Source organism: Raphanus sativus, chromosome 9 (genome assembly GCF_000801105.2).
Source record: "Raphanus sativus cultivar WK10039 chromosome 9, ASM80110v3, whole genome shotgun sequence".
Classification (NCBI taxonomy): Eukaryota; Viridiplantae; Streptophyta; class Magnoliopsida; order Brassicales; family Brassicaceae; genus Raphanus; species Raphanus sativus.
In genome coordinates, this window is record NC_079519.1 from 31,330,976 (window position 1) to 31,356,786 (window position 25,811).

Genomic DNA, 25,811 nt, shown 5'->3' on the forward strand with positions numbered 1-25,811 from the left:
ATATATAATTTATATCTCTATATATATTTTTAGTTATTTTATCAAATAAATTAATTATATTGTCATTAATTTTTTAAAAGAATGTAATTTTTACATAATTTGTAATGAAATATTATTACTTATATTATAAATTTTCCTTTTCTTTTAATATTTTCAAAAAAATATTTTTATTATTTTTTACCGGATCGACGGATCAAATCAGATATCCGATAAAATATACTGATTTTTTCGGATATCTGAAAAATTACGGACCAGATCAGATCAAAAAATTTGATTATTCGTACGGAGTGAATCAAATCACATATATCCTTAAAACTCCGGATATCCGCTATTTGCCCATCTCTGATTATACCTTCACATCCTTTGCTGGATTCTATTTCCCTTCAGTCTTTTTGGTTCTTTTTTCCTCTGTAATCAGTTTTTTTTAACCAAAAGGAATTGCTCATTTTTTGAAATATTGTTCGACAATTTGTTATGAACACTGGATGATTACTAGGAATATTGATAATACTTCATGTGTTTTACACGGCACCTAGTGTCCTTGGTAAGTACATGGTCTGTTTTATTTAAACTCTTTTGGTGTAACCGGTGAGGCGGTGACCAAAGAAATAAACCGGAATATATTATTTATGAGGTGTTTTTTCTTTTCATTCTTTCCCGTTTCTTTTATCGTTGAGAAAAACAAAACAAATTTGTTTCTGGTTAAATTTGATAAAGAAAAACATTCCTACAATTCTATTATTTTCCTATTTATTTCTACTGTTTATGTGTTGGTCAAGTTTATTCTATATCAAGTTTTATACTTGTAGAAACGTATGATTTACAGATCAGGTATTACGTGTTGATGATGACAAGTTTGATAGACCAAAACATATTTTACGGACAAGGTTTTGATAAAATTCTAGTACCACTCTGTAATAATGGTGGATCTAAAAGAAAGAAAAATGTTCGTATCGTGTTTCGTACCTTTTATCTTGTTTGTCAAAAATATTGTGGTACATCTATACTATTAAAACAGGATCATATTGATTTTTTTACTAAAAATAACTTTTTCTTTACTAACATTGCATATTTCATTAAGAGTAATCAAGTAATATTAATAATAAATCTATATTGGGTCATTTTTTTGGATCTAGCCCACTGCCCACATCATCTCTTTTGGGTCATTTGGGCCGATTAAAAAATCAGATCCAATTCTTATTTTTTTTGTCTAAGTTCAAATAATTTATTTTCAATCATTCTTAATATTTTGTGTAGTGAACAAAAATTAATCACTTAATTATTATGCTTTTTTAATATAATTTAAGCATCATAAAAAATTGAATTTTTTCATTGAAAAGTATAAATCTTTATTAAAAGTATTTTTTTTTATTAAAAAAATTAACCACATAATAAAATTAATTTATTAGAGTTATACCAACTTAATCAATTCATTAAAAATAAACTTTAATTTTCTAAATATAAATACCCATTAGATCTGGACGTTCGGGTACTCATTCGGGTACGAATCGGTTATTTTGGGTATCAGGTTTTTCGGGTTTTGAAATTAAACCCCATTCGGATATTATAAAATTTTGGATCGGGTTCGAGTCAGGTCTTTCCGGGTCCGGGTGGGTTCGGTTCTCATGCATAAAACCTGAAAAATAATCAAATAACCAAAGTATCTAAAACGGGTTCGGTTATTTATATTCAAAGTAACCAAAGTATCCGATTCAATTCAAATTTTTGTATCCAAATTACTCAAAAGTAACCAAAAGAAACCAAAAATATCCATTATATACAGTTTTTGGGTAAATTTTTATCCAAATTATCATATTTTATCCAAAAATACTTAAAATACTAAAAATAACTACTATAGTTAACTTATAATATTAATTTAAAATATTAAAATAATTATAAATATAATTATAGATATATATTCACATTTCAGATATCTTCGGGTACTCATTTAGTTCTCGGTTCTGGTTGGGTTTGGGACCGGTTCTCGGATATAGCAATTTAGAACTCATTTGGATATTTACCCGGGGTCTGATCGTTTCGGGACCCTGATTTTCGGGTCGGTTCAGGTTGGTTCTTCGGGTCCGGATATTGTGCTCAGACCTATACTCATTTAAAATGAAACACGATAAAGAAAGATAAAAAATTTAAGTCTTTTATAAAAAAACAAATATATGAAAATGTGACATTTACTAATTATTTGTCAATTTAGAAAAAATAAAAGAAAATAAATCCGCACTTTGATAAATCGTGTTGGTAACGCCTGCGTGTAACATCTTTTCTTTTTGTCAACGTATTCTTTCATCAAAAGCCCGGTGGGCTAGTACATATGGGGGATGGGAAAATGGCTAATCCATGCCTGCACCAATAACTCTTGGAAGATCCATATCTGTACTTTATCATCGTGCTAAAACAAGCCTACACTCCTAAACAATTTGAAATACATACCTGAAGAACAATGTCAATGGCTAATTCATGCTTTGACCTAAATGGTGTCTAAATCCCGTTAACGGATCTGAGTCAGCTGCTGAGTCATCACCGTGCCGTCCAAAAATTACAATTTTTGTTCGTGGAATTAAATGTACAGCAAAACAAACACGTGTAAGCAATCTAATAAGCTTTTACACATGTGGCTTTTTTACCCTCATGATGTACCGCTTCGGAAATCCAATACAGTCGACGCTTCTGAAGCTCATCTTTCTCCGGTGAACATACGAGATTTCCGATCACTGTTTCCACACATTTGAATTCGATCTTAAACATATATCCCACTTGAACCTTTTGCACTAGTATCTCCGAAGATAAACAAGGATCTGGACTTTGCTAGATTAAGAAAAGCTGGAGAATCATTAGTGGATTTAGACTATGTTCATCGGTGAGTGTTTAAAAATAAGTATCTAAACTAAAAAGTAATAATATTCTAAGACCATGATTATCGAGCTATCTACCAAAAGTCCTAAGCCATTATTTGGCCAAAAAAAATAAAAAAAATCCAATAAAGCCAAGAACGTCCTTAGCTTAAATACAAATTTGCTCGTCCTTACCTGCAACGTGTCGTCTCAGAAAAAAGAGAGAGATGCAACAAAATCTATCACTGCTTGCGTACGAAGACCACGAGCAATCCAGTCACAAACCCTCTAATCCCTACTCTCTCAACCATTCCAGTCTCCAGGCAGAAAACGGCGGCGGAGCAGAATCCGGCGAAGTCCGTGACGGAGAAGCCCATGACGGAGACGGAGACGAAGAGAGTGATGCGGAGACAAAGAGCACGAGGGCAGTGGCGGAAGTCTGGATCCGAGAGGTGGCGGAGGAGGCCGAGAGAGAGGGGAAAGGGGAGAATCCGAGGTCAAGGAAAAGAGCAGAACAAAGGAGATGGAGAAGATGAAATTTGAGGCGTGGAAGACGAAGAAGGTGAGAAGGACAATATAAGTCTTCCAATAATCAAGAAATTATGATAAGTCCTAAGCTATGTCCTTAAACTACACAAAATTATTAAACTACTAGGGTCGACCCGTCCTACGGACGGGATATACTATATTTGTGATCTAGACTATTATTTTTGTATGATTTTGTAGTTTGTATTTTAGGTTTGTATTTGCAAGAAATTTGTATGAAACACTACAAAAATATCATTTTTATCACATAAATAGTATCAGAAAAAATGATATATTAATCTTTGTTAAGTAGCTGAAGATCAATTAGAAGATATATTGTATCTTCATATACGCGTAAAAATATGCAGTTTACTCTAAACTTTAAACAATTTTAATTTTTATTATTGTGTCTTTTGTTTTTATCAGAAATCAAAGGGTTGATAAAATAATAAAAAGCTTTTATTTTTTCATTAATGTAATTATTTAACATTTTTAGTGTTTGTTATATTTTATTATAAGAGTAAGTAAAATAAAAATACTTGTCACTACAGTTGAAATTCAAAACATAAATTATGAATTATCTTTCATTCTTATAAATTTGTTTTTGAATGTGTTGGTATACTTTATACATTTTAAACCTATTGATTTAGATAATGTAAAAAAAGAATCGATTTACAATTTGTTTTCTAAAATTGATTATTTAAGTATACACACATTTTATTAAACTTTTATCAAATAAACCACATCATCCAATTTTTTTTTCAAATAAATTATATGAAGCAAATGTCGTACTACATTTACGGATTAAGTAACACTCATTCATTTAAGCAGGACTTTTAAATTTTTTATTACTATGAAATTAACAATCCCTTATAGTGTATCACTATAAGTTAAAGATATTAAAAAAGATTCAAATCAATAATTACTCTAAAATCATAATATGTAGATTTAGATGCTAAAAAGGATAAATGTATCTATCTTTACCTTTAAGTTAAGCCCTGTTCGTATTGACGACGCAGTGCGGCAGCGTCAGCGACCAATTTAACAAGCGGGAGAGAAAAATTTCAGTGGAGTGTTGTCGTGGAGTTACCGCCGGCGAAGTCGCAGGTCTTCTTTTCTGTTCTTTTCTCGCCGCTGTTAAAATCAGCGTTTCCCAAATTGTCGCCAGCGGCGAATTCCAACCCTCCAGCGGTTATTCTCAAACCTCCTCTTTTAGAGCTGGCACTAAACTTTCCTTTATAGTTTTAGACGCTGACGCTGCCGCACTGTGTCGTCAATAAGAACAGGCCTTTAATGAAATCTAAACCAATATATTTTTTGGTTAAGTTCTTCAAGAAATTTATGAAGCATATAAACGTTGGTATGTTCTTAGGTTTTTTTTTTGTCGTCGACTTTTACAGACTCATATAGACTCTGTAAACCAGGTTGGTGGCTCTTCATCCATGTGCACAACAAAAGACGCTTGAGTCCTAGCCCCTCGTGCTAGTCCATCGGCCTTCAAGTTGTGTGTGCGTGATACATAAATTATATCTGAGCTGTGAAAATTGTCTTGCAAGGTCTTGATATCTTCTAAGTAGGCTGCAAACGCAGGTCATTCCTCTTGTTCGGACACCATCTTTACCAATTGAGAACAGTCTGTTGCAAATGTAATCCTAAATTGATGCAAATTCCTCATACACTCCATTGCCCAAATTAATGCTTCCACCTCAGAATGAAGAGGAGATAGAGAAGCACGGACATTCCTTGCCCCCATTAAGCCAGCGAATCCTTGAAGAGTACTGTACCACCCTTGTCCAGAGTATACTTCCTTATCCTTCAAAGAACCATCTACGAAACACCATCTTCCTGGTATTGACGGTAAATCCGGGATTGGCCGTTCTATTACCGAGATGGCTAGCGATTGCGCCTCTTCCCATATTTTTGCTTCTGTTACTGCTATCTTAAGTGTTTCACTAGGCTCAATATCCAAATTACTAAAGACCTTATTGTTCCGTCCTTTCCAGATATACCATAAAATCCATGCAAAATGATGATCATCCATTTTTGGTAGAACTCTCCAGAATAGATGATCCATATTTGTGTAGAGAGACTCAGTTGGGAAGATTGTTGGATTAGATGGTATCTGGGATAAAGCCCCATGTTAGAACTAATAGGTATTAGAGAATATAAAAACAATTTCGGATCTCCCCATGTTAGAACTAATAGGTATTAAACGTTGCATGAACCTAGTAAAAAAAATTTCCAAACATAGAAAATAAAAATACTTAAAATACGAATTTGACTGATAGTCAAGGACATATAATACGGAAATCACCAACATTAAAGAACTGTATCTAAGGAGGCTGCTGAAACCATCTCAGATCATTCAGAGGAAAAAACAGAAAGGAAAAATCAAAAACATAGATAGGTAAGTTGCGAAAGTAAATAAAAAAGCATATGCATTATTAAAATCCAGAGCATGAAAACGTAATTGTTGGGACTCCATCTCAAGCAACACGGGCCTTCTTGACCACCTTGGAAGTCGTGTCAGTCGTCTTATGCGCATCACCAACTGGCTTTTTCCAGCACTCTTAGATGCCTCACAACCGCCACTGCTGGATGTAAGTTTTCCATGACTTGGCCTGCCATCCGGGGCATCGTCAACATCATTGCCATCACCCACCTGTTACATCTCAGAGTATTATACATACATGTCTATGTTAATAGCGAAACAGAGTAATAAACATTTTACTTACATTCTCGACGAAGTCGGGGGCTGGCGCATGGTCAATCTCATTGATGATGCACGGTGAAAGTCTGATGATGGGCGGTGAACTTATATGAAGTGAATCTGACTTTGAAAGTGTACGCAAGCCTGCAATGAACGGAGGGTATCTTACCAACAACCGACCAGCTTCACTTGCTCTAAGGTTGTGTAATTAATGAGATGTATGTATATACGATGCGAGATAGCTATTATCATATACTAAAGTTACCACATACCGTAGAGCTCCGACAGCATAAAATTGTTGCATCGTACACATTCTAATGCAGAGACAGAGCGCTGCAACTTCCTACTGCACTTAGAGCATGCAACATAACACAACTCCTTGTCAGTGTCAACGCGAGAGACCCTCCCAGTGTAGACGAAGTCAATTTACTACATTTTAGACACCAACATCACAGTGTAAATATATATACATGAGAGCTAGTCACCACCTCGGTAGACCTTATTACCTGTGACAGGGCAGTGGATATAAAATCATTGAGCTCAGGAATTGTCACAGGCTCAACCTTTGCATATCCCCTTAGCAGTGGTGCTGCAGATGGAAGACCAGTGTCCTTAGCCACCAATCTGAACAAAAGTACGACTGTCAGTAACCTAAGCCTCTCACCGTACGCATACACATTCAATAACAGCTACGCTTACTTGTAGAAGCAAGATTCCCCTGCAGCTGTTTACTTATCCAAGTAAATATGAGTACCAGACGTTGCGTTGAGAAACAAACGACCTGCGCAACATACTAAAGAGTTGCACAAATGTGATTTTCCATAATATCAGATTGCATTATACGGGATAAAACAACATAATACCTCCAACCGTCTTCGGATTTATGTTTGTGGCAACTATCACCTTTGGATCATCACGCAAGCCTTCAAGCTTTTATGGAACGAAAACAGCTTGAGAGTCTAATAGGTTCAGTGTAACAGAGACATCACTGCAGGGTTGCAGCAGAAATTATTGCAGTCACAATAACTAATTAGCTCAAATATGAAAACAATATGTATTCATTCGCAAAGAGGTTAAAGAGGAAGAAAAAAACATAATAACTATTACTTTTCCCAGTTTGATTGTAGCCATGACACGATCAGTAAAGAGGAATCGGTAAGCTTGAAGTTCTGAGCACACCGAGCCACGTCAAATGCAGAGATCGAATAAATCGACCCGGCAGCAAGTCTTGGTCGGAATTTCTGAAGCCGATGTGCATTGATGGTGGTTTGCATTATAGTTGACTGAAAACGGAGCAGATATCTCAGTATCAATAAAACAATAAGAAATTCGACGAAATGATCGAACATAGATCTTAAAAAAACATGAAGAAACGAAAAAAAGACACGATAATTATAGACAGATCTAAAAAACACGAAGAAACGGACTGACATTGAGTTCGCCATAACAGCACGAATAAGTATACTGAAAGAGATAGAAAGAGATGATGAGTTCGGAAGGAGAAGTACTCACATATTTATACAAATTTCACACCGCCTGAGTTAGGAACGACGCATTGAAGACTCTTAGTGGGTGATGGAATTAATTGGAATAAACGCGAAGCTACATCTCCGCCAGTTTCAGTCTGGAAAAGGACACTCACACGTCATGCGCGAGAAAGGGAGAGACGAAATTAGGGTTAAAGCGAGAAACACCTCTACTCGGGCCGGACGCAGACACCAGACTCAGAGCCCAAATCCGAAATGCACAAAGGAAGCCCATCACGTTACGCGTTAAATGAAACGCTGAGTTTCGTCCGCCTTCGACACGTGTCGGCTTCAGGACGCGCGAGTTTCTAGGCTGGATGCTGAGGTGTCTCAACCAGGAGGGAGTAAACTCTATTTTATATAAATAGATTCTAAAGACAAAAAATTGTCTCACTGATAATGATGCCCTAAGTAACTGAAATTGTACAACTAAAATTTAATGCTTTTAAGAAATTTAAACCACTTATATATTCCCACCTGCTCCTTGAATGTTAGAACCGGATGTTAAAATGCCCCAGCAAAGAACCTTTTGCCTTCCTCTTTCTTATTTTCTTTTCTTTTCTATTTTTTTTAAAATGTTAAGAGACCGTCAACAACCTACCGATGGAGATAGTCTTAGAGCCATAAATTATCAAGACATCTTCGAAAGGCCCCGACACTACTTTTCTAGCCTAAAGCCACTACGAAATCTCTTCAATTCAATTCCATTTTAAAGAGAAACTTACACCCTAAACTCCGAGATTAACATCGGAAAGATGAAATATTACACTGGTTTAAGAACAAAATCAAGCAAATCTAACAAAACAAAACCTCGAATCTTCGAAATAAATCTTTAAGAACATGCAAAAAGTAAAGCTAGGACACTAAAAATCCTATCAAGAGCGGAGTTTACTATACTCAACCAGGGAAACCGAGATAAAATGAGAATCATGAAAAAAGTTCTGTTTTGGTTGAAAAGAACACATAAAAAAAATCGTCAAAACGAAGACTAAATCCGCTAATCAGAAAACACAATCGCCTAAGCGAACAAAAACAAATCGATCTTTCGATCGAAGAAGTATTTACATCAAAAAGACATAAGACAAGTCTCTTTCTCCCTGTGAAAGATAAGGGTCTATGAACAGGGAAAGAAAGAGAGAATTGCGTGTAACATCTATTCTCGCGTATCAATCTTTTTTTTCCGTCAATATTTTATTTATAGAAAGAGGGCCAAAGCCCAATACCCGATTACAAAACAAAACCCGAATCCATCGGGCCCATTACAATAAACCAAATAGGTCTAGAGCCCAAATTGGGAAAACCCTAGCATCAAGAGAAGAACACCGTCGCCGCACGTACGGTTCTGACCATCGCGTCTCCTCCTCAACTCGTTACCACCGGAGAACATAACCGCCGTTCACCGGTCCACACCGGAGCTCCACCACTCCATTCGTTCACCACGAACACCTTCAAAACCCTTGAGGCTCAATATCGGAGAAATTCAATCGACTATTCGAGATCTCCTCCGCCAACCATTCACCGCTAACCACCCAGGATAAGGCTTCGCATGCAGCCACACCATTTCCACCGGTGGGCTTCATCGTCCTCCGACGATATCTCCACCAACGATCCAAATCGAAACGACATAAAAAACTAGAAAAAGAAAAGGCAAAACCCTAAGAGACAAGGGGACAAAACCGGCGACACAAGGCTGAAGTAACCTTCATTTCCCAGGAGCTAGAGCCGACGACGGCGAGGCTGAAGAAGCTTCCACGTCTCGGTGACTAAAAGCGGCGGCGACGGATCTGTAAGAGCCTCCGTCTCTTGCAAACGAGACCAGACTAGACGTTTTCGCCGCGTCATACCTACCGGCAACCGCGTCTTCACTCCAAGATCAGAACCACCGTGGTTGGTGACTGTCCAGAGCTCGGACAAGCGAGTACCAGAGTAGGTGGAGAAGACCTAAACATGAGTAAGCTTTATTCTACAAGAGGACGGACTCCGGCGGCGGCACGGACGCTCACGCGCCGCCGACCGCCGGACCCAAAGAGGGATCTGCTTTTTCTTTCTCTCTCTACTTCTCTAAGCTATTCTCGCGTATCTATCATACGTTTCTTTTTTTTTGTGAAACTTTGATTGCACTAAACTAAAAAGAAGCAAAGGTGTATCTATTACAACCTTAGATAACCCATATCAAATTCTAGCCTATCTGAAACAATGTGCCTGCCAATAATGGCCCATTACGAACCCTGATGTAAAAACAATCAGGAAATAAGATAAGAAAAATAATTTAGCAGCCCATAAAGTTGGCAATGGCCCATCAGGAAGAGAAGCCCAATCTCTAAAATCTCTCCAGTTCTTCAACTCTTTACGAAAGTAACAAAGACGTCGATACATAGGAAACTCCGAAGTAGACGACACCGGTGGGGAAAGGATACAAAGCCGGCGCTGCGGCTACATACGTTTTCTTTGTTGCTTCCTTTATACACATGCGATGTGAGCATGAAAGTTACTTCAATGTCAAAGTTACGCATGTGAGTGAGCTGAGCTCATATAAGTTCAATAGACCATTTATTCTAAAAGTAATACTATTGTGCTTACATGCACGTGTATCTATCTATGGACTTTATTAAGACTCCTTAATTTCAGACGATGAGTACATATATATCTACATAACTCCCGTTCAATGGTGTCACACATATTTATGTACGTTAGTGTCAAGAATGTATATGGGATGTGTACCAATCCTTTTCGTTTGACTGGGAAAACGTCGGCAAGTATTTCAACATAAAAAGATGTAAGCTAATTTAATAAATAGTAGTATTAAAAACAATCAAGTGATGTTTTCGATGTGAACTTAATGGTTGATGAGCTGATCGACAAAGACACGAGAAGATGGGACTTAGAAGCTTTAAAGGAGATCTTTGTTTCTTCAGATGTGGAGCTAATCAAGGCTTCTCAACCTTCCATCTTTAACCATGATTCTTTCTCTTGGAAATTCAACAGAAGTGGTAACTTGATGATGAAATCTGCGTACTGGTTAGCTATGGATCACAAGATCAAGGCACACTATCCTGAAACTCTGATCTCACCTTCGCTTAATGTGATCAAGGCAAGAATTTGGAAGATATCCACGGTTCCAAAAATCAGAGTCTTTCTATGGCAAGTACTCAGTGAAGCGCTCCCAGTAGCAGACTCAATCATAAAAAGGGGAATGAAGGTGGACACTAGATGTCAGGTGTGTGGTAACGAAGGTGAAGACATCCATCATGTGCTCTTTGGATGTGATCCAGCTAGACAAGCTTGGGCTCTCTCGGGCACCCCACATCCGCACTTTGGTTTACATGAAGGCGGTGTGTACTCGAACATAAACTTCCTCCGGGATCTTACCAAGAATGTAAAAGAAGGGATAGAGGACTATAGGTTCTGGCCGTGGCTTCTCTGGGCCATTTGGAAGAGCAGAAATGATCTGTTATTTAAGGGGATTAGATGGGAGCCTGAGGAGATACAGTTAAAAGCAAAGAAAGATTTTGAAGAGTGGCTACTGGCACAAAAGGTTGATGACCAATTAACGGTTCAGAGCCGTGATCAAGAGGTCAAAAAGGTTCGTAAATGGTCTCCTCCCAGAGAAGGGTTGTTAATGTGTAATGTGGGATTTTAATGGATCAAGGAATCCAAGCTCTTTGGAGTTGCTTGGGTCGTAAGAAACCATCGAGGTGTTGTTATGGTTCATAGCAGAAGGGCTTTCTCAGCTATTGACAGCTTGGAGGACGCAAGACTTACTACTATTCTCTGGGCGATGGATAGTATGGTGAGTCTAAGATACAGAAAGATTGTCTTTGCAGGGGATTTCAGAGAAATATTTGCGGCAACTCTGAAACCGCAGCTTTGACCGGTATTGCGTTTTCAGTCTGAGGAACTTAATAGAAGATTAGCTCATATGGAGGAGTTCCAACTTTTGAGCGTCTCGAAAGAGGAGAATAGAGGAGTGGCGATCATTGCACAAAGCGTTACACGGCAAGGAAGAGTGCGATCTTACGTCGCTAGGGGCCATCCGGGATGGCTCTTCGAGCTCTTTGTCGATGAAAGCCGGTTCCTCTGATTTTGGCTCCGTGGGAGGAGGTTGTTGTTTGTGGTTGTTGATCGATGCCATTTGTTTTTGGGTTGATCGATTGTATTATGTTTCGTACTCTGTTTTGTACTCTGTTTTGTGGTTTAATGAAATCTTTCCAGTGGCGAACCTAGGTTCACCAGGGAGGAGGCAACTGCCCCACAATAATCTATAAATAAACATTTTTTACTTAAGAAACATCATATATTCCGTAGCAAAGTTGGTTTCAACTAAGAGTTTGCCCCTCCTATACCAGGGTTCAAATCCCCACCTGCCTTTTTACACCTTTTATTTATTTTATGCTCCCACAAAATTTTTTTCCTAGATTCGCCAATGAATCTTTCAGAAGGAAAAAAAAAAAGATTAGTGCACCCTGAGAGAGAAACAAGAAGGGAGGAAGAGAATCATTATGACATGTGAAGAGTGTATATATATACTTATCTTTTGCCAAATATGGAAAATGGTATTTTGCTACAAATAGGAACGACAATTCTGAATATCGAAGAATAATAGTTTTGGATTGGTTTAACCAAGAAAAGGTCTTAAAAGCTCAACCCTATATAGATCCATGGTAGTATGATCTAATTAATAGGGCTTTAGTTTCCAAATGCTGGAACTCTGTTCCCCGTACCAATGTTCTACTATTTTATTAGTTTCTCTGTTTCATTAGGTAAGTAGTTTTAGTTGAATGCATATATTATTTATTTTAAAAATAGTTTTTAATATATAAATTAAGTATATTTAAATCAATAATAAATAATTATAAATTATTTGATTGGTCACAATATACCCAATACAAATAAAAATTGCATAAAATAATAAAAATTACTTATATTTTAAAACAAACATTTTTTAAAAAATTACTTATAATATGAAATGAAGGGAGTATCCTATATCCTACGGAGATAACAAAACATATGTTTCTTGATATAGGGAAATAATGCTGGTAAAAAACGTTAAAATCTGTTAATGTTAAAAATAATGGTACAATAATTCACTTCCAAAAATAAGAGTACAATAATATATGACAATTTGATTATAATTCTAGTAGTTAACAAAGGGTTTAGTGGAATGATTAGCATTTGAAATCAAATTTCAAACCTAAAGTAGAAACACTAGGTTTGTCAACCACAAATCAAAATGGACTTCACAATACTAAAACTGTAAAACATGAGTTTCAAGAAAAAAACAAATACTGAAACATGGTCGAGGCGCATTACAGACAACATCCGTTTAGCCAAAAAAATCGTAAGTATGATGATTAACCGATATTAACGGAGTTTGAAAAACGAACAAACAAATAAACGTCGACGTTGGTGTCAAATCAAAGCACTGTTTCTTCTTGCTTTCCACTGACAGAGATGGATTCCTAAACCCGTGGTTTCTTACGCGCCACTTGCTCTACCTTTAATTTAAAAGGCCCATGTTTGATGTTTACTTTATTATTATGATATTATTTAGGTCCTTTACTATGTTGGAAATGTCACATGTAAGATGAGATGAAAGCTAGTGAACTTAAAACAAACATCAATTACTCCATTTGTAACTTAATAACATCAGATTAAAAGTCTCTAAGCGTTTATAAGACGCCGTAGAAAAACATATATCAGTTCAATCTACATTAAAATTGATCAACTAAAAAAGTATAGTCGATTCAATCTAGTATATATCGAATATAGACATTATATTAGTGATGGGTCTAACTCACATCCAAAAGCTAACTCGCCCCTCTCGAGATGTGGGTGGAAAAACGGTCCAACACGGAAACAGCCCAAACTCAACATCTCGGACATACCACAGCAAGATGGGCCATGTTTATAGGCTACATAGGTAAACAACTATTTATATGGGAAATCATCTGCTGGACTTTTTACCATAGGCTTTGATACCATATTAGTGATGGGCCTAACTCACACCCAAAAACTAACTCAAGAGTGGAGGATTGCCCAATCACATATATATGCCCAAGGACCACACATCATTAACGATGTGGGAGAGATTCTAATACATTAATCCAGTTTAATTCCGGGAAAATCATATGTAATGTATATCTGTGTTCGTCTCACCTTTTTAATTATGAAGCTTTCTGTTGAGATCCGTATATCTACACAGGAAACTAGTACATACAGATTCATTTCTAAATATCACTTGATTAGTTGATTACTAAATATATAGGGTTAGTTTTTTAATATTAAAATTCCTAAACGTTTTAAAATCAGCTAGCAGCCTTTATTCTTTATTTTTTTCTCACAAACATGTGCAAATGATAAAACTTAATATAACATATCTTCAACAAATCTATCATATGATAAATCTTTTACAAATCATGAAATCAGATCTGATAAAAAATTGCTCGTTTAATTTTTCCCGCATAACATGTCGAGTTAAGCTTTCATTTCATAAATATTGCAAATATTGGGTGGAAATCATGTTTATAAGCGAAAAATCATTTGCCAAAAAAATATCATTGGCAAAAATGAAGGTTGATTAGATGCGTAGTCCATTTCAATACATGTAGTAACTAGGTGTTTAGCCTGCGTACGCGGATATAAACATTTTCATAACTACTTATTAATATATATATTAATAAGAAAAAGTTTGTATTTCTTAATAATGTTTTAATTGGAAATATTTAAGTATTATATTTTTTGAAATTTATTTGTACATTATATTCATTGTTAATAAATAAATCTTTAAAATCATTCAGTATTTTCTTTTTAATTATACAAAATAATTCTTTTACTTGATTAATATTTAGTAATGTGTTTTATGTTTTTGAATTTTTAACTTTCTTTTTCTTTAAAAATATATATTTGAAATTTTGGATAATTTTTATTATTATTAATTTAATCACTTGTATTTTTGGATAACAACACAGTATATATAAGAATTATCTTTTTATTTTAAAATATATATTTTAGATTTTGGATAATTCTTTTATTATTGATTTTAATTACTTATCTAATCAAATAGATCTTAAATTCATTTTTATTTTTGACTAATTTATATAATTTATATAATTTATTCATTAAGAGTATAAACGATATTAACCAATCTAAACACTACTTTAAAATTGTCAAGTATATTCCATAAGGGATATGACTTTCGTCGTTTTTAAAATAAATTGTTGATAATCAATCTCTAGTAAATACATTTTGAGAAAACGACTATTAAGCAAATATGTACTCAAGTTAAATTCTTGTAGAGAGACAAACGGTGAGATCAAACAAAACTGTAGACTAATGATTCGTCGCTACCAAACACTAATAACTAAATATATCGGCAATAATTTTTCCAACAACCAAGTTTTCGAAGGTTGAAGAACGTTAGTAACGCCAAATATATACTTCACTAGCGATCGTTTTTCAATGTTCAAAGTTCAAACATTGTTTGATGAAATTTTCTCTATGTATAACATACATTTTTTTGTATTATCGTCCTACAGAATATTCTTAACAAATAAATTGTTAAATTTGTCCAAATAGTTTGGTGCTGAAAATTACTGTCGGGTTTATTGCCAGATTTAACACGATTACTAGTACCTCTGCTCAACTGGCAGCTTTTACATTTGAGATGAAAGTGCACACATAAAACTTTACTCGACTTGAAGCAAACAATATACAATTTAATTTGCGTGGGCATAGACACTAACGCATTTTGGATTCTCAACAAGGAGGTGTTGTTTGTTTTCCTTTCTGAAGAATTCTATACTGAAGAAACAATCAAGTTAAAAAATGTTATTCTGAGTTTATAACCCATGATTACCGGAGAAAGAAAATATATACTGTTTGTTAACGATGTCGTTTTCAATGTTAAAAAGATTAAAGTGAAGGAAGCAAACAAGAATAATGCGAAAACAAAGTAAATAAATGCAACGCAACGCATAAAGTAATGAAAAAATTAACAATAATTAAAAAATGAAAATGTGGCTGCAAATTGCTGGCAAGGAACACAGACTCTTCCTCCTCATGTCATGTCAATGTTCAACTTCAAGTTCCCCACTTGATCCATTGGTCACTCTTTCTTTCTCTCTCTTTACCTATGAGGCTATGAAACTCCTCTTTTCCACGCTGTGTAACACTCAGCCCCCTTTCTCCTTTTCTCTCATAGGTTACAAGTACTCATCTGCTCAGTCTCTCTCTCTTTAGATGACCTCCTATAATGCTTCTGAGTCCTGAAACTACTTAACACACTCTTGATTCTTCTTGACAAATGTGATTTTGTGTATTGTCTGTCTCTCCATCGAATCCCAAAGTAGAAAAGCTAGAAAAATTATAAAATGGAAAAAAAGAATCCTACTTTTGATATCTTTCACTTATTATATACCCACTCCTCTCCTCTTCTATAAGCAGCAACAAACCACACTTCTCTCTCTTTCCTTTTTCAGTTTATTCTCTCTTTGCCTCACTATTTCTGCTCATATGTGTTTGCTAGATTTGATTTACCAAAGTTGAATCTATTCCTTACATAGTATCATCCTCACCATGACGAGCAGCTAAGTCCCTCTTTCTCCCTTTCTCTCTGGTTTATTAAAGAACCCTAACCTCTTTGATCCACATAAGAAAAGCAAAAACCCTAGCAAACAAGAAACAAAGATAAGCTATGGAATTGATATCTCACCAAGCAAACAGGAGCCCTAATACCTCCATACAATCAACACCTCCTTCCTCAAGCCGCTACGAGAACCAGAAACGCCGTGACTGGAACACGTTCTGTCAATACCTCCGGAACCACCGTCCTCCGCTCTCTCTCCCATCGTGCAGCGGCGCACACGTGCTAGAGTTCCTCCGCTACCTCGACCAGTTCGGGAAAACAAAAATTCACCACCAAAACTGCGCCTTCTTCGGCCTCCCTAACCCTCCAGCACCTTGTCCTTGCCCTCTCCGACAAGCCTGGGGCTCACTCGACGCCCTCATCGGACGTCTCCGTGCCGCCTACGAGGAGAACGGTGGCCCTCCCGAGGCTAACCCTTTTGGCTCACGCGCCGTCAGGTTATACCTCCGTGAAGTCAGAGACTTCCAGGCCAAAGCTCGCGGCGTTAGTTATGATAAGAAGAGGAAGAGAGTCAACAGGCAGAAAACGCAAACGTTACCGCAAACGCAGCCGCCTCTGCTGCTACAGCAACAGCAACCACATCAAGGTCAGTCTGTGATGGCTAATTACTCGGGTGCAACTGTATGATCATATATATGTATCCCTACTTTAAAGTGTATTGTTTCGTATTTGCTTCTATATGTGTGTGTTAATGTAATGACTTCTCTACATTATCCACTGATGATGCTGTTGCTCATTTATTTGTTTATGAATACTATAAATTATGATTGTTCACGCTAATGTGTTTGATCATTTATGTTTTGGAGATTTATATTTACTTCCATCAGTTTGAGGATCATAAACGATGTTGATACCTAGTACAGTTAGGGTTCATATGATTATGTTAGTATGTTTGATGATCAATGGAGGCGCCTTTATATACAACTCTGCTATACTTTAGATGATAAACAATCATTTCTTCTCCATGCGATGATAAACTGCATATTTTTCTGAAGATGATAGGAATCTGTATATGAAATACATATATAGACTATATATCTATTTGAATGTGTGTATGTACATGATTACTTTAATGGTTAATCAGTGTGGTATATATACACTAATAACGCGTTTCATTGTTAGAATCAAAACCCTGATATGATGGCAATAAAACTTGGGGTGGGCATTTGGGTATCTATTTGGGTTCAGTTCGGAGTTATTCGGGTTTCGGGATCAAAGATTTCAGGTTCCATTCGGGTATTTTCTAAATTTTGGTTCGAGTTCGGTTTGGATCTTTGCGTGTTTGGTTTGGGTTCGGATAAACCATTTAAATTATTTTTAAAATTTTAAAATTCATTATACACTTTAAATTTTTCAAAATCTATAAATAAATAATATATTATAAATAAATTTGAATAACAAATGTTAAAATACCAAACTTAACATATAAATTAGTTTGGTTTGAACATTTGGATAGAGAATCAATAAATTGTTTAAGTATTTTTTGGTATTTTGAGTATAATTTAGCTATTTTAGACATTCATTTTTATTATTTGTATATATTTTCAAGTATTTTGGAAAAATAAAAAATAATTATATATTTAGGTATATATATATATATATATCTATTTCGGATACATTCGGGTATCCAAAATTTTTCGTTCGGATTAGATTCGGTTTCGGTTTTATAAATACCAAAATTTTTAATCCGTTTGACTACTTTTTCAGATCAGGTTCGGTTCGGTTTTCGGATCCGGGTTTTTTGCCCGGCCCTAAATAAAACTGTGAATGAAACAACTTTGTAAATGTACGCTTCTTAATCAATTCCAGATACTGTTGTCTGGGAATATCAGATTGGTCGTTTCTAGCTATTGCCTGTTTTAGTCCCAAAAATTGATGAGCAAAGCCATCTCACATGTTTTCGCATTAAATGATTACTATTGTTTTCTTTGTCACTGTTTTGATTTTCAAGGCCACCTTATAAATTATTGATTCTACTTATTAATTCATGTATACAAACATTTTCAAAATGATTTCACTCAAGATAGAACAGTAGGAGAATAAAAACCATGACTAAATTGACAAGGTAATGTGTTAGAATATTTGCCTAATTGACTATTAAGATAAAATTTAACATTATAAAATTTTCTTCTAAATCCACATTCACGAACCGAAAGTTTGCAAGCGTAGCTTTCATTTCATCTATACGCGAAATGTAATTGTGTCTCCGTCTTCTCTCACTTGTCAATAGTCATGACCAAGTGATATTTTACAGATTAAAGATAAACTAAATAAATGACAAAATTATAAAACTAAAGCTATCAGAATATTACAGTATAATTAAAATGATGAAAAATTGGTAATATCATCAAAACATATAAACTGCAGTGGTCAAAGTTCTCACATATGTTTTCAGTATACAACTTATATATATGTTTTTTCTTTGACAAAAAGGTTAAATAAAGTGCACTATAAAATTGGCAAACTCTTACTCTAAATGAAACTGTTTAAAATATGCATTACTATGACTGAAATTCTTGTTGTGTATATGTTTTTCCAGAGACAGAAATTTAATTGGTAGTTGCTAAAAAAGAAAGAAATTTAATTGGTTTGTCAGAGACTCAGATGTAGATGTATATAATTATCAAAAATAAAAACCGTAACAAAATTTGTTTGAGAATTTGATAACCTAAACTGCTAAACCTATAGTGGATATATATTTAGAAGTAAACAAACTAACAAAAAAACAAGAAAACATGCACATCAAAGAGTTTTGGGGTTGGCTTGTTTTCACGTGAGATATTTACAGAATCAATTATTTTGTGCATAGAGGAATATGAAGTTTCACGGTACCTACCATACAGAAATACGGATAGATATCAATATTTTCAAAAATAATTATCCTAATCAATTATCCTTAGAATTTACTTATTCAGAGAAGATCAAACCTCTTCAATAGACACAAATAGGAATTCCCAATCAGCAGACATGTTGGTACGATGTTCTCACACTTACACAAAAGTGAACGGTTTCGATTAAACAGACCATCGAAGAAGTGCACCCGATGCCTACCACGTCTCCACCGGCTTTACTCCAGCAGTGGTCCCGGTTAGAAAGCCATTCGCACGTGGAACCGAGTAAGTTCTGTCCGGCCCGGTGTACAATAAGATCATCTGCACCCACTTTTATTTTTTATTTAATTTATTCAAATTTACATTTTACAAAAAAAAACTTTGATTTGAATGATTTGTCACCAGTCACCACTCACTCACCACCACCTCTATTACTTTCCCAGATTTGGGAAGCGGCCTAGGTATAGTCTTTTAGACCTACTGATGATTCGATCAGTTTCATCAATGACAGACAGTAGATGAAATAATGCACCATACTTGTATTTTTTGGTGGCAGAAATAATCTACAAGACTACTACTAGTTAAATAATATTATTTATTCAACATACCTTACCTCACCAGTTTTAATTTATAGTTTTAGAACTACATATTATTAACAATTTTTGATTAAAATTTGACAACAATTTTGATTAAAATTTTAATAACAGTTTCTGCTTAAAATTGCTAATTTTTGAGTTTTGGATACTTAAAAATTAGTATAATTCTGGGTGTTGAAGAATTATTGTTATGATCCTTTAAAAAGTACAAAGTTGATTAAAGACTAATATAAACATAGAGTAAAAATGATATTTTTTGATATGCAAATAAATTGATTTTCTCTATTTATAAATTACAAAATGATGAATTTTGTTATAAATTTTACTTTAAGATGATAGTTTACACAAAATAATTGAATTTTCATTATTTGGAGAAAATAAAACCACCAAAAATTAAACAACCAATAAAAACAGAACGCATTGGTTCTATCCGAAGTGAATATTGATTACAACAATGGAGCTCTCTCTCTTTCGTTTGCGTTATATATATATTGCAAACCCCTTCCTTTCTCCCGCATGTAGATTCAACTTTTTGTTTTACTGAGAATTCATTTTGACAATCCCCAACAAACTCTCTAACCTGTTTTTTTTTTTAACGAGAAACTCTCTAATTTTGTTATGAGTTATCATAAGAAGGAACAACAATGAGTTTCAAGAGAGCTTACATCCGAGAAAAAAGGACAATGGTGGCCGGACTCATTCCAAATCTGCACAATTTTCATATACCAATCAAAATATCATTTCTCCTTTTATTTGTTAAAGAAGCTCTTAATGGGCGTTATGTTTATTAAAGAAGGCTTATTAACGGGCTTTATTTGTTAAAGAAGCTCTTAATGGGCTTTAGAGAAGCCACAGGAGAGAACTCTGTTTCTTCTTCCTCGTCCTCGCCTTCTCTCTCAAAGACATAAAAGAAGAGCCTTTCTGTGCGTTCGAGAATAAGCATCTCCATCCATGGCGGATACAAGCGGCAATGATCTAGCCGAATCGCTACAGAACCTCTTCACGAGTGTATCGTCCATGGTGAAATCCGAGCTCCAGGTGATTTTCGAAAAAAAAAAAATCCGAACTTTACAGATTATAACTATCCAATTGTAGATCTGAAATCGAGTCTCGTGGATTAGGGAACGAACAATCAGCTGGATCTGTTGGAGAAGATGAACCTGAGAGTTGCGGCGGAGTACGATGATCTGGGTGACGTGGCGGCTGGGCTGAGGGTTTTCGCGGAGCAGATGAAGTCGAAAAGCGGAGGCCTGGATGAGTTCGTGGGACAGATGGATGCGATAGAGAAACAAGTGTCGGAGTTTGAAGCTGTCATCTCTGTTCTCGATCGTTATGTCTCTGTCTTAGAATCCAAAGTCCGAGCTGAGTGTCGTCATCATCATCATCATCAACATCGTAGGTCTAATGAGACTGTTACAGAATGATTCATACCATTGTAATAATAGTCAGTCACCATCACTCTTGTTTTTTTTTTTTCCCTCACTCTTTTTTCATCATCACCAATGTGGAAACTTGTGGAAACTTAACCAAACTGTAATTGGATTAACCAAACTTGTCTCCTTGTGTCGGAACCAAACTATAGTTGTTGCTTCTTATGAACAACCAGTTTTCAATCGGTATATCAGGTGGACAAATGATAAATCAACTAAAGCTAATTACAGAAGCTGGGATATATTAATGGATTCTAGTGAATGTAATATAAAAATTGTTTCAGTTTATATGTAAATGTAATACTAGCTTTGTGACTCTGTATTCTATACAGTGTTTTTTTTAAACACATTCTATTATATAGTGTTTTATTTTAGTATTGTATCAGAATATGTACTGTCATTACTCCACGAAATGTCTCTAATTTTTTCATTACAAAAGAGATGGCAATCAATGACGGCATTCTACACGTGTCGTGTCTCAATTCGTGGTTATCCTTCTAATAAGTACAGTTGAAACATATCTTATAATATTGTTATTTATTCTCTGGCTAATAATTACAGTTGAAACATATCTTATAGTATTGTTATTTATTCTCTGTTCAATTAGAACGTCTACTCGCTCCATCTCCTTAAGCTTTATTTCTCAATTAGTGACTTTGACCGAAACTCGTGTCCTTATTATCAGTTTTGGACTACTTTTTACGATAGACTGAAAGAAGTCTCAGGAAGATGAGTAAATAATTCAAAACCTGAGTACTAGTTTCTCCATATTCAAAGGGGAAAATAATTTCTTATGAGCGGTATTCAAACCCTTATCTTCATAAATGCTAGTATGTAACCATTTAGTATTTAATAACTATCTTAAACCGGGAGTAAAGTGAGGCAATACTTCGAATCTATACTATAATGAGGCACTTGAATCACTCCTGATGCGACATGTCAGCGTTTTCGTGAGGTCCACTTTTAAAAAATGTTAAAAATTGTCAAATCTATGGTTTGAACCCAGATTACTAAGATACAACATCCACCATTTATACCACTGAACTAATGGATAATTTATTCATTGATGGCCGAAACTAATATATATTTATGAAGGTTGGAAGCCATTATTTCATGGCTTTCTCTCAGAACGGGTCTGCAAATGTATTATGGGATTTATTTTTAAATGAGCTTCATCACGTTATATTAAGAAATAGCTTAAGTTTGCAAGAATTATAGTTTTCTCATATTGTAAATCATCATTGTTTAACATGAGTTAGAATTCTTTTCATCATTGTATCGGACTGAGTTATAGAGTTGCGCTGTTTTTCTGTTCGTAATTTTTTTTTACCGGTAAACTATTCATCTCCCCATCTTAAATCGCTTGATCATAAATATTTCTGATTTGTAGCCCCTCTGTAAACCATATATATATACTCGATCGGGTCTCGGTTCGGGTCCGGGTCCTACCCGATACCCGCAGGTCTAAAAAAAAGACCCATATAAGTACCTATAATTTTTCGGATCGGTTCCGGGTCGGGTATTTTCGGGTCGATTCCGGGTCGGATCCTCGGATCTGGGTAAAATGCCCATGCCTACCACGATTACTAAACTTTACAATAAAACATTAGGGAAAACAGTTTCAATATTATGATCAACAATTCAAATAATTAGAAAGACAACAAAAACAAAACTCCACAGCTCAAATAAACTACTAAAATAAATATTTATATAACAATATGAATAGAATCTTCATTTTGTATTGAAGATATTTCTTCGATAAATTTGAAAATAAAGATATACGTTAAGCAATTGTGAAGGTTAACATTTTATGCAAATAAAAAATATTAATATTTTTTATGGATGATTAATGTTATGAGAAAAATTTACAATTATTCTTATTTGACCATTTTAAATATCATAACAAACAAAGAGAAAATTAGTCTTCATAACAAGAAGAACTCAATTAATCATCGTAATTAAATACTAAAACATTAATTTCAATATTTAACATCATAGTAAATGCACTATATAAACAAACGTAAAAATAAATAGGCAAAAATAACATCAATTCCTAACAACCTATAAACATATCTACAATGTGATAAACTTTCACAACCAAACACAAACATGAATAACAATTCACTTCTTACCCATCGAATCTCACACCAAACAACATCAACAGGAGCAAATCCTAGACAATTACTCCAGGTCTATATACAAAGACCAAACACACAACAATCATCGATTTCCAGGTACCACCAATTTTTGACAATCAAGGTAATTACAATAACTCAGTCGCCGAATCATTAGATTTCATGTTATCATATCATGACATTCATCATCACTACTCTACATTCTTTATTGAGGAGACTAACCAATATATGATGAATTTAATAAGGGAAAACCATAATATTATATTCCAACATCTTCAAGTTACTTTCACCATTAGAGACTACAATCTAAATGCAACCGCAAGACTTGACGTTGATCTAATCATCACGGACCTAAAAGTAACCCGACAACCGAAGAGGAAAACCATATATGCACCATCTGCTTTGAGAACTATACCAATGTAATCAATATTTCGACACTCGCCTACGGCCATAAATTTCATTGTCTTTGTATTAATCATTGGCAACGTACAAATATAAGTTTTCTAATGTATCGGAAAAGTAATTTATGAGCCAAAACAAACTAATAATAAAAAACAATTTCATGTTTTAAACTCAAAATTCATTGTCTCATTCTTTAGTATTCCTGGTATAATCATCAAACAACATTCGGTAGATATTCAAGGGCATAATCAATGGATAAAATCACATACACAAAACCACTCGATACATCAACAACGTCACCGGCCCCGCGCCTGCGCGGGGGCTATGCAACTAGTGATGTATAAAAGACAAGATATTGGGTTTTGACCCGTATTGTAAGGAAAAAATGTATATAAAAGTTTACAAGTTCAACACGTATGTTATTGGTGATGTATTTTGAAAATTGAAACCCATTTTTCTCCCTATATAAAGGAACCCAATATATACGAGAATAAATACAAAAGCAATAAAAATAACAAAACAAGATGAAAACATCTCGATTGATAACGATATCTTTCTTGCTCATGGCCATAACAACATCATGTGGCGTTCTTGGTGAAGGCACCGACGTAGTTTATGATGCGGATGCGCAGCCGGTTATGGCCAACGTTCCTTATTACATCAGCTTCATGACGTACGAGTACAAGATGTGGATTTGCCGTGTGAATATGGGATCTAATGATCCCAAGTCATGCCCACAACAACCGGTAATGATCACAAATTCACCTATAGATCTTCCCACGCAAGTTATGTTTCTATTACCAGCATCAGCACCAAATAACACCGTACACGAATCAACTGAACTCAACATTAAGTTCATTAATCCTGGTCGATGTGGTGAATCCGGGTTCTGGAGAATTGTTCAGAATAGCACAACTTTAGATGGTGAAGTTGTCTTGAACGGATATAAGTCAAGCAAAGACAGTAAGTTCTTTATACATAAAGCCAATGAATATTACAAGTTTACTGCCGGAGACAACGACAATGTTGATCCAATCACTATCAGTCTATCTAACGAACCAGTTGGTAGACAAAAGTTGTTGGCTAAGAGGTTTGCTGGAGAGATGGAGGTTTATTTCTACCGGAATATGCCTAAGGAATAAGTTTAGTTTATTTTTATGTAATGTAACGTTTTCATTTCAAAAGAAAATAAGATTTTGTTGTATAACATGATGTATACGGGAAAATGAAGTAACTAACTTAATAAAAAATTAAAATATTACTAGATTTTAATTCGCATTTTAAAACAGCAGAATTCGTTTCTTTTGTAAATATTTTATTTTATTTTATAATTTATTATTTATATTATATTATGGTTTATGAATCAATATAACTATTTCAATTTGTTGGAAATATATAGATGTATTTATTATACTATGATTTTTATTTATTATATTGAATCAATTTTCTATGATGTATTGCATAAATTTGTATTGTTTTTCTCAGTATTAAAGTTTTTGGCGGTGTAATATTTTTACTTATGAAATACCTTAAATTATACAATTTTGAATTGAAATTCTTTTTTCTGCAAACAAATAAATATGTGGATTTATTATATGAGTCCGTTATTATGTTGATTGGTCTTTGTAACCATTTTATATTTGTAACTCCTTTTTATTTTTATTTGAATACACTTAATTTACAATCTGTATTTATAATAAATTGATAGAAAATCAAAGTATAAATCTTATTATGTATTAACCGGTTGAACAAAAGAATGTATTAATCTAAGTTTCTAAAGTAATTATTTCTGTGTATTTTGTATTTCTGGAGAAATATCACAGTTTGTTTAAGTGACTAATTAGATCATGTGTCTTGTATCTCTGCAAAAAATTGGTAGCATCTCATTTTTTTTAAATGCTGATTTATTATGATATTACAATGATTAGGAACATTATATAGACAATTCGACAACCGACAATACTACCTGTCTTATGAAGATCTACGCCTAATTGCATCATATGAGCCGTCCTATGAAAATCCATGCCTGACCGGATTTACTTGCACCATAGTAACATCTCATCTACAGTGTAATAAAGTAAAACTAATATTGAGAATTAGCAGAATCAGAAAGACAAAACAGCTGAAAATCTCTCTTATAGATTAAACAAACTTAAATCAGTAATT

General features: G+C 34.7%; 4 protein-coding genes, 1 long non-coding RNA gene and 1 pseudogene across 8 annotated transcripts; 4 read left to right on the top strand and 2 right to left on the bottom strand.

Moving 5' to 3' along the window:
* Window positions 1–1,422: 1,422 nt before the first annotated feature.
* LOC130499590 (uncharacterized) lies at window positions 1,423–3,823 on the bottom strand. Of its 2 annotated transcripts, none has more exons than XR_008938481.1 (3): window positions 2,237–3,031; window positions 2,022–2,100; window positions 1,423–1,636 (listed from the first exon to the last, which is right to left on the bottom strand). It is a non-coding gene; the product is annotated as an uncharacterized LOC130499590 (long non-coding RNA). The 2 variants fall into 2 exon arrangements; XR_008938480.1 differs by adding an exon at window positions 3,042–3,823 and having other exon boundaries at window positions 1,436–1,636; window positions 2,022–2,835.
* Window positions 3,824–5,619: 1,796 nt separating this feature from the next.
* On the bottom strand, window positions 5,620–8,782 carry LOC130499591 (uncharacterized). 3 transcript variants are annotated; one of them, XR_008938482.1, is made up of 8 exons: window positions 7,776–8,782; window positions 7,594–7,705; window positions 6,945–7,364; window positions 6,781–6,862; window positions 6,588–6,692; window positions 6,354–6,510; window positions 6,107–6,225; window positions 5,620–6,033 (listed from the first exon to the last, which is right to left on the bottom strand). XR_008938482.1 is itself a non-coding variant. In XM_056993814.1 (3 exons), the coding sequence occupies exons 1-3, from the start codon at window positions 6,370–6,372 to the stop codon at window positions 5,737–5,739; spliced, it is 435 nt and encodes a 144-aa protein (XP_056849794.1). In that variant the 5' UTR covers window positions 6,373–6,762; the 3' UTR covers window positions 5,620–5,736. The 3 variants fall into 3 exon arrangements, 1 of the variants encoding a protein (XP_056849794.1); XR_008938483.1 differs by having other exon boundaries at window positions 6,781–6,874; XM_056993814.1 differs by lacking the exons at window positions 6,781–6,862; window positions 6,945–7,364; window positions 7,594–7,705; window positions 7,776–8,782 and having other exon boundaries at window positions 6,354–6,762.
* A 6,838-nt stretch (window positions 8,783–15,620) lies between these two features.
* LOC108823733 (uncharacterized) lies at window positions 15,621–15,742 on the top strand (annotated as a pseudogene).
* Window positions 15,743–15,781: 39 nt separating this feature from the next.
* LOC108823732 (protein LIGHT-DEPENDENT SHORT HYPOCOTYLS 1) lies at window positions 15,782–17,031 on the top strand. The gene has a single exon (XM_018597006.2). It carries the CDS (start codon window positions 16,300–16,302, stop codon window positions 16,876–16,878), a length of 579 nt encoding a protein of 192 aa, XP_018452508.1. The 5' UTR covers window positions 15,782–16,299; the 3' UTR covers window positions 16,879–17,031.
* A 3,223-nt stretch (window positions 17,032–20,254) lies between these two features.
* On the top strand, window positions 20,255–21,229 carry LOC108826427 (biogenesis of lysosome-related organelles complex 1 subunit 2-like). The gene is made up of 3 exons (XM_018599814.2): window positions 20,255–20,585; window positions 20,622–20,716; window positions 20,800–21,229. The coding sequence occupies exons 2-3, from the start codon at window positions 20,630–20,632 to the stop codon at window positions 21,100–21,102; spliced, it is 390 nt and encodes a 129-aa protein (XP_018455316.1). The 5' UTR covers window positions 20,255–20,585; window positions 20,622–20,629; the 3' UTR covers window positions 21,103–21,229.
* Window positions 21,230–24,116: 2,887 nt separating this feature from the next.
* On the top strand, window positions 24,117–24,864 carry LOC108825226 (kunitz trypsin inhibitor 6-like). The gene has a single exon (XM_018598546.2). The coding sequence runs from the start codon at window positions 24,170–24,172 to the stop codon at window positions 24,785–24,787; it is 618 nt and encodes a 205-aa protein (XP_018454048.1). The 5' UTR covers window positions 24,117–24,169; the 3' UTR covers window positions 24,788–24,864.
* The last annotated feature ends 947 nt before the right edge of the window (window positions 24,865–25,811 follow it).

Coding starts and splice junctions, on each gene's coding strand:
- LOC108826427 (XM_018599814.2), top strand. CDS start 20,630: ATGGCGGATACAAGCGGCAATGATCTAGCCGAATCGCTACAGAACCTC. Junction 20,717..20,799: donor TGGTGAAATCCGAGCTCCAG/GTGATTTTCGAA, acceptor CTCGTGGATTAG/GGAACGAACAATCAGCTGGA.
- LOC130499591 (XM_056993814.1), bottom strand. Junction 6,034..6,106: donor CCCCCGACTTCGTCGAGAAT/GTAAGTAAAATG, acceptor GAGATGTAACAG/GTGGGTGATGGCAATGATGT.
- LOC108825226 (XM_018598546.2), top strand. CDS start 24,170: ATGAAAACATCTCGATTGATAACGATATCTTTCTTGCTCATGGCCATA.
- LOC108823732 (XM_018597006.2), top strand. CDS start 16,300: ATGGAATTGATATCTCACCAAGCAAACAGGAGCCCTAATACCTCCATA.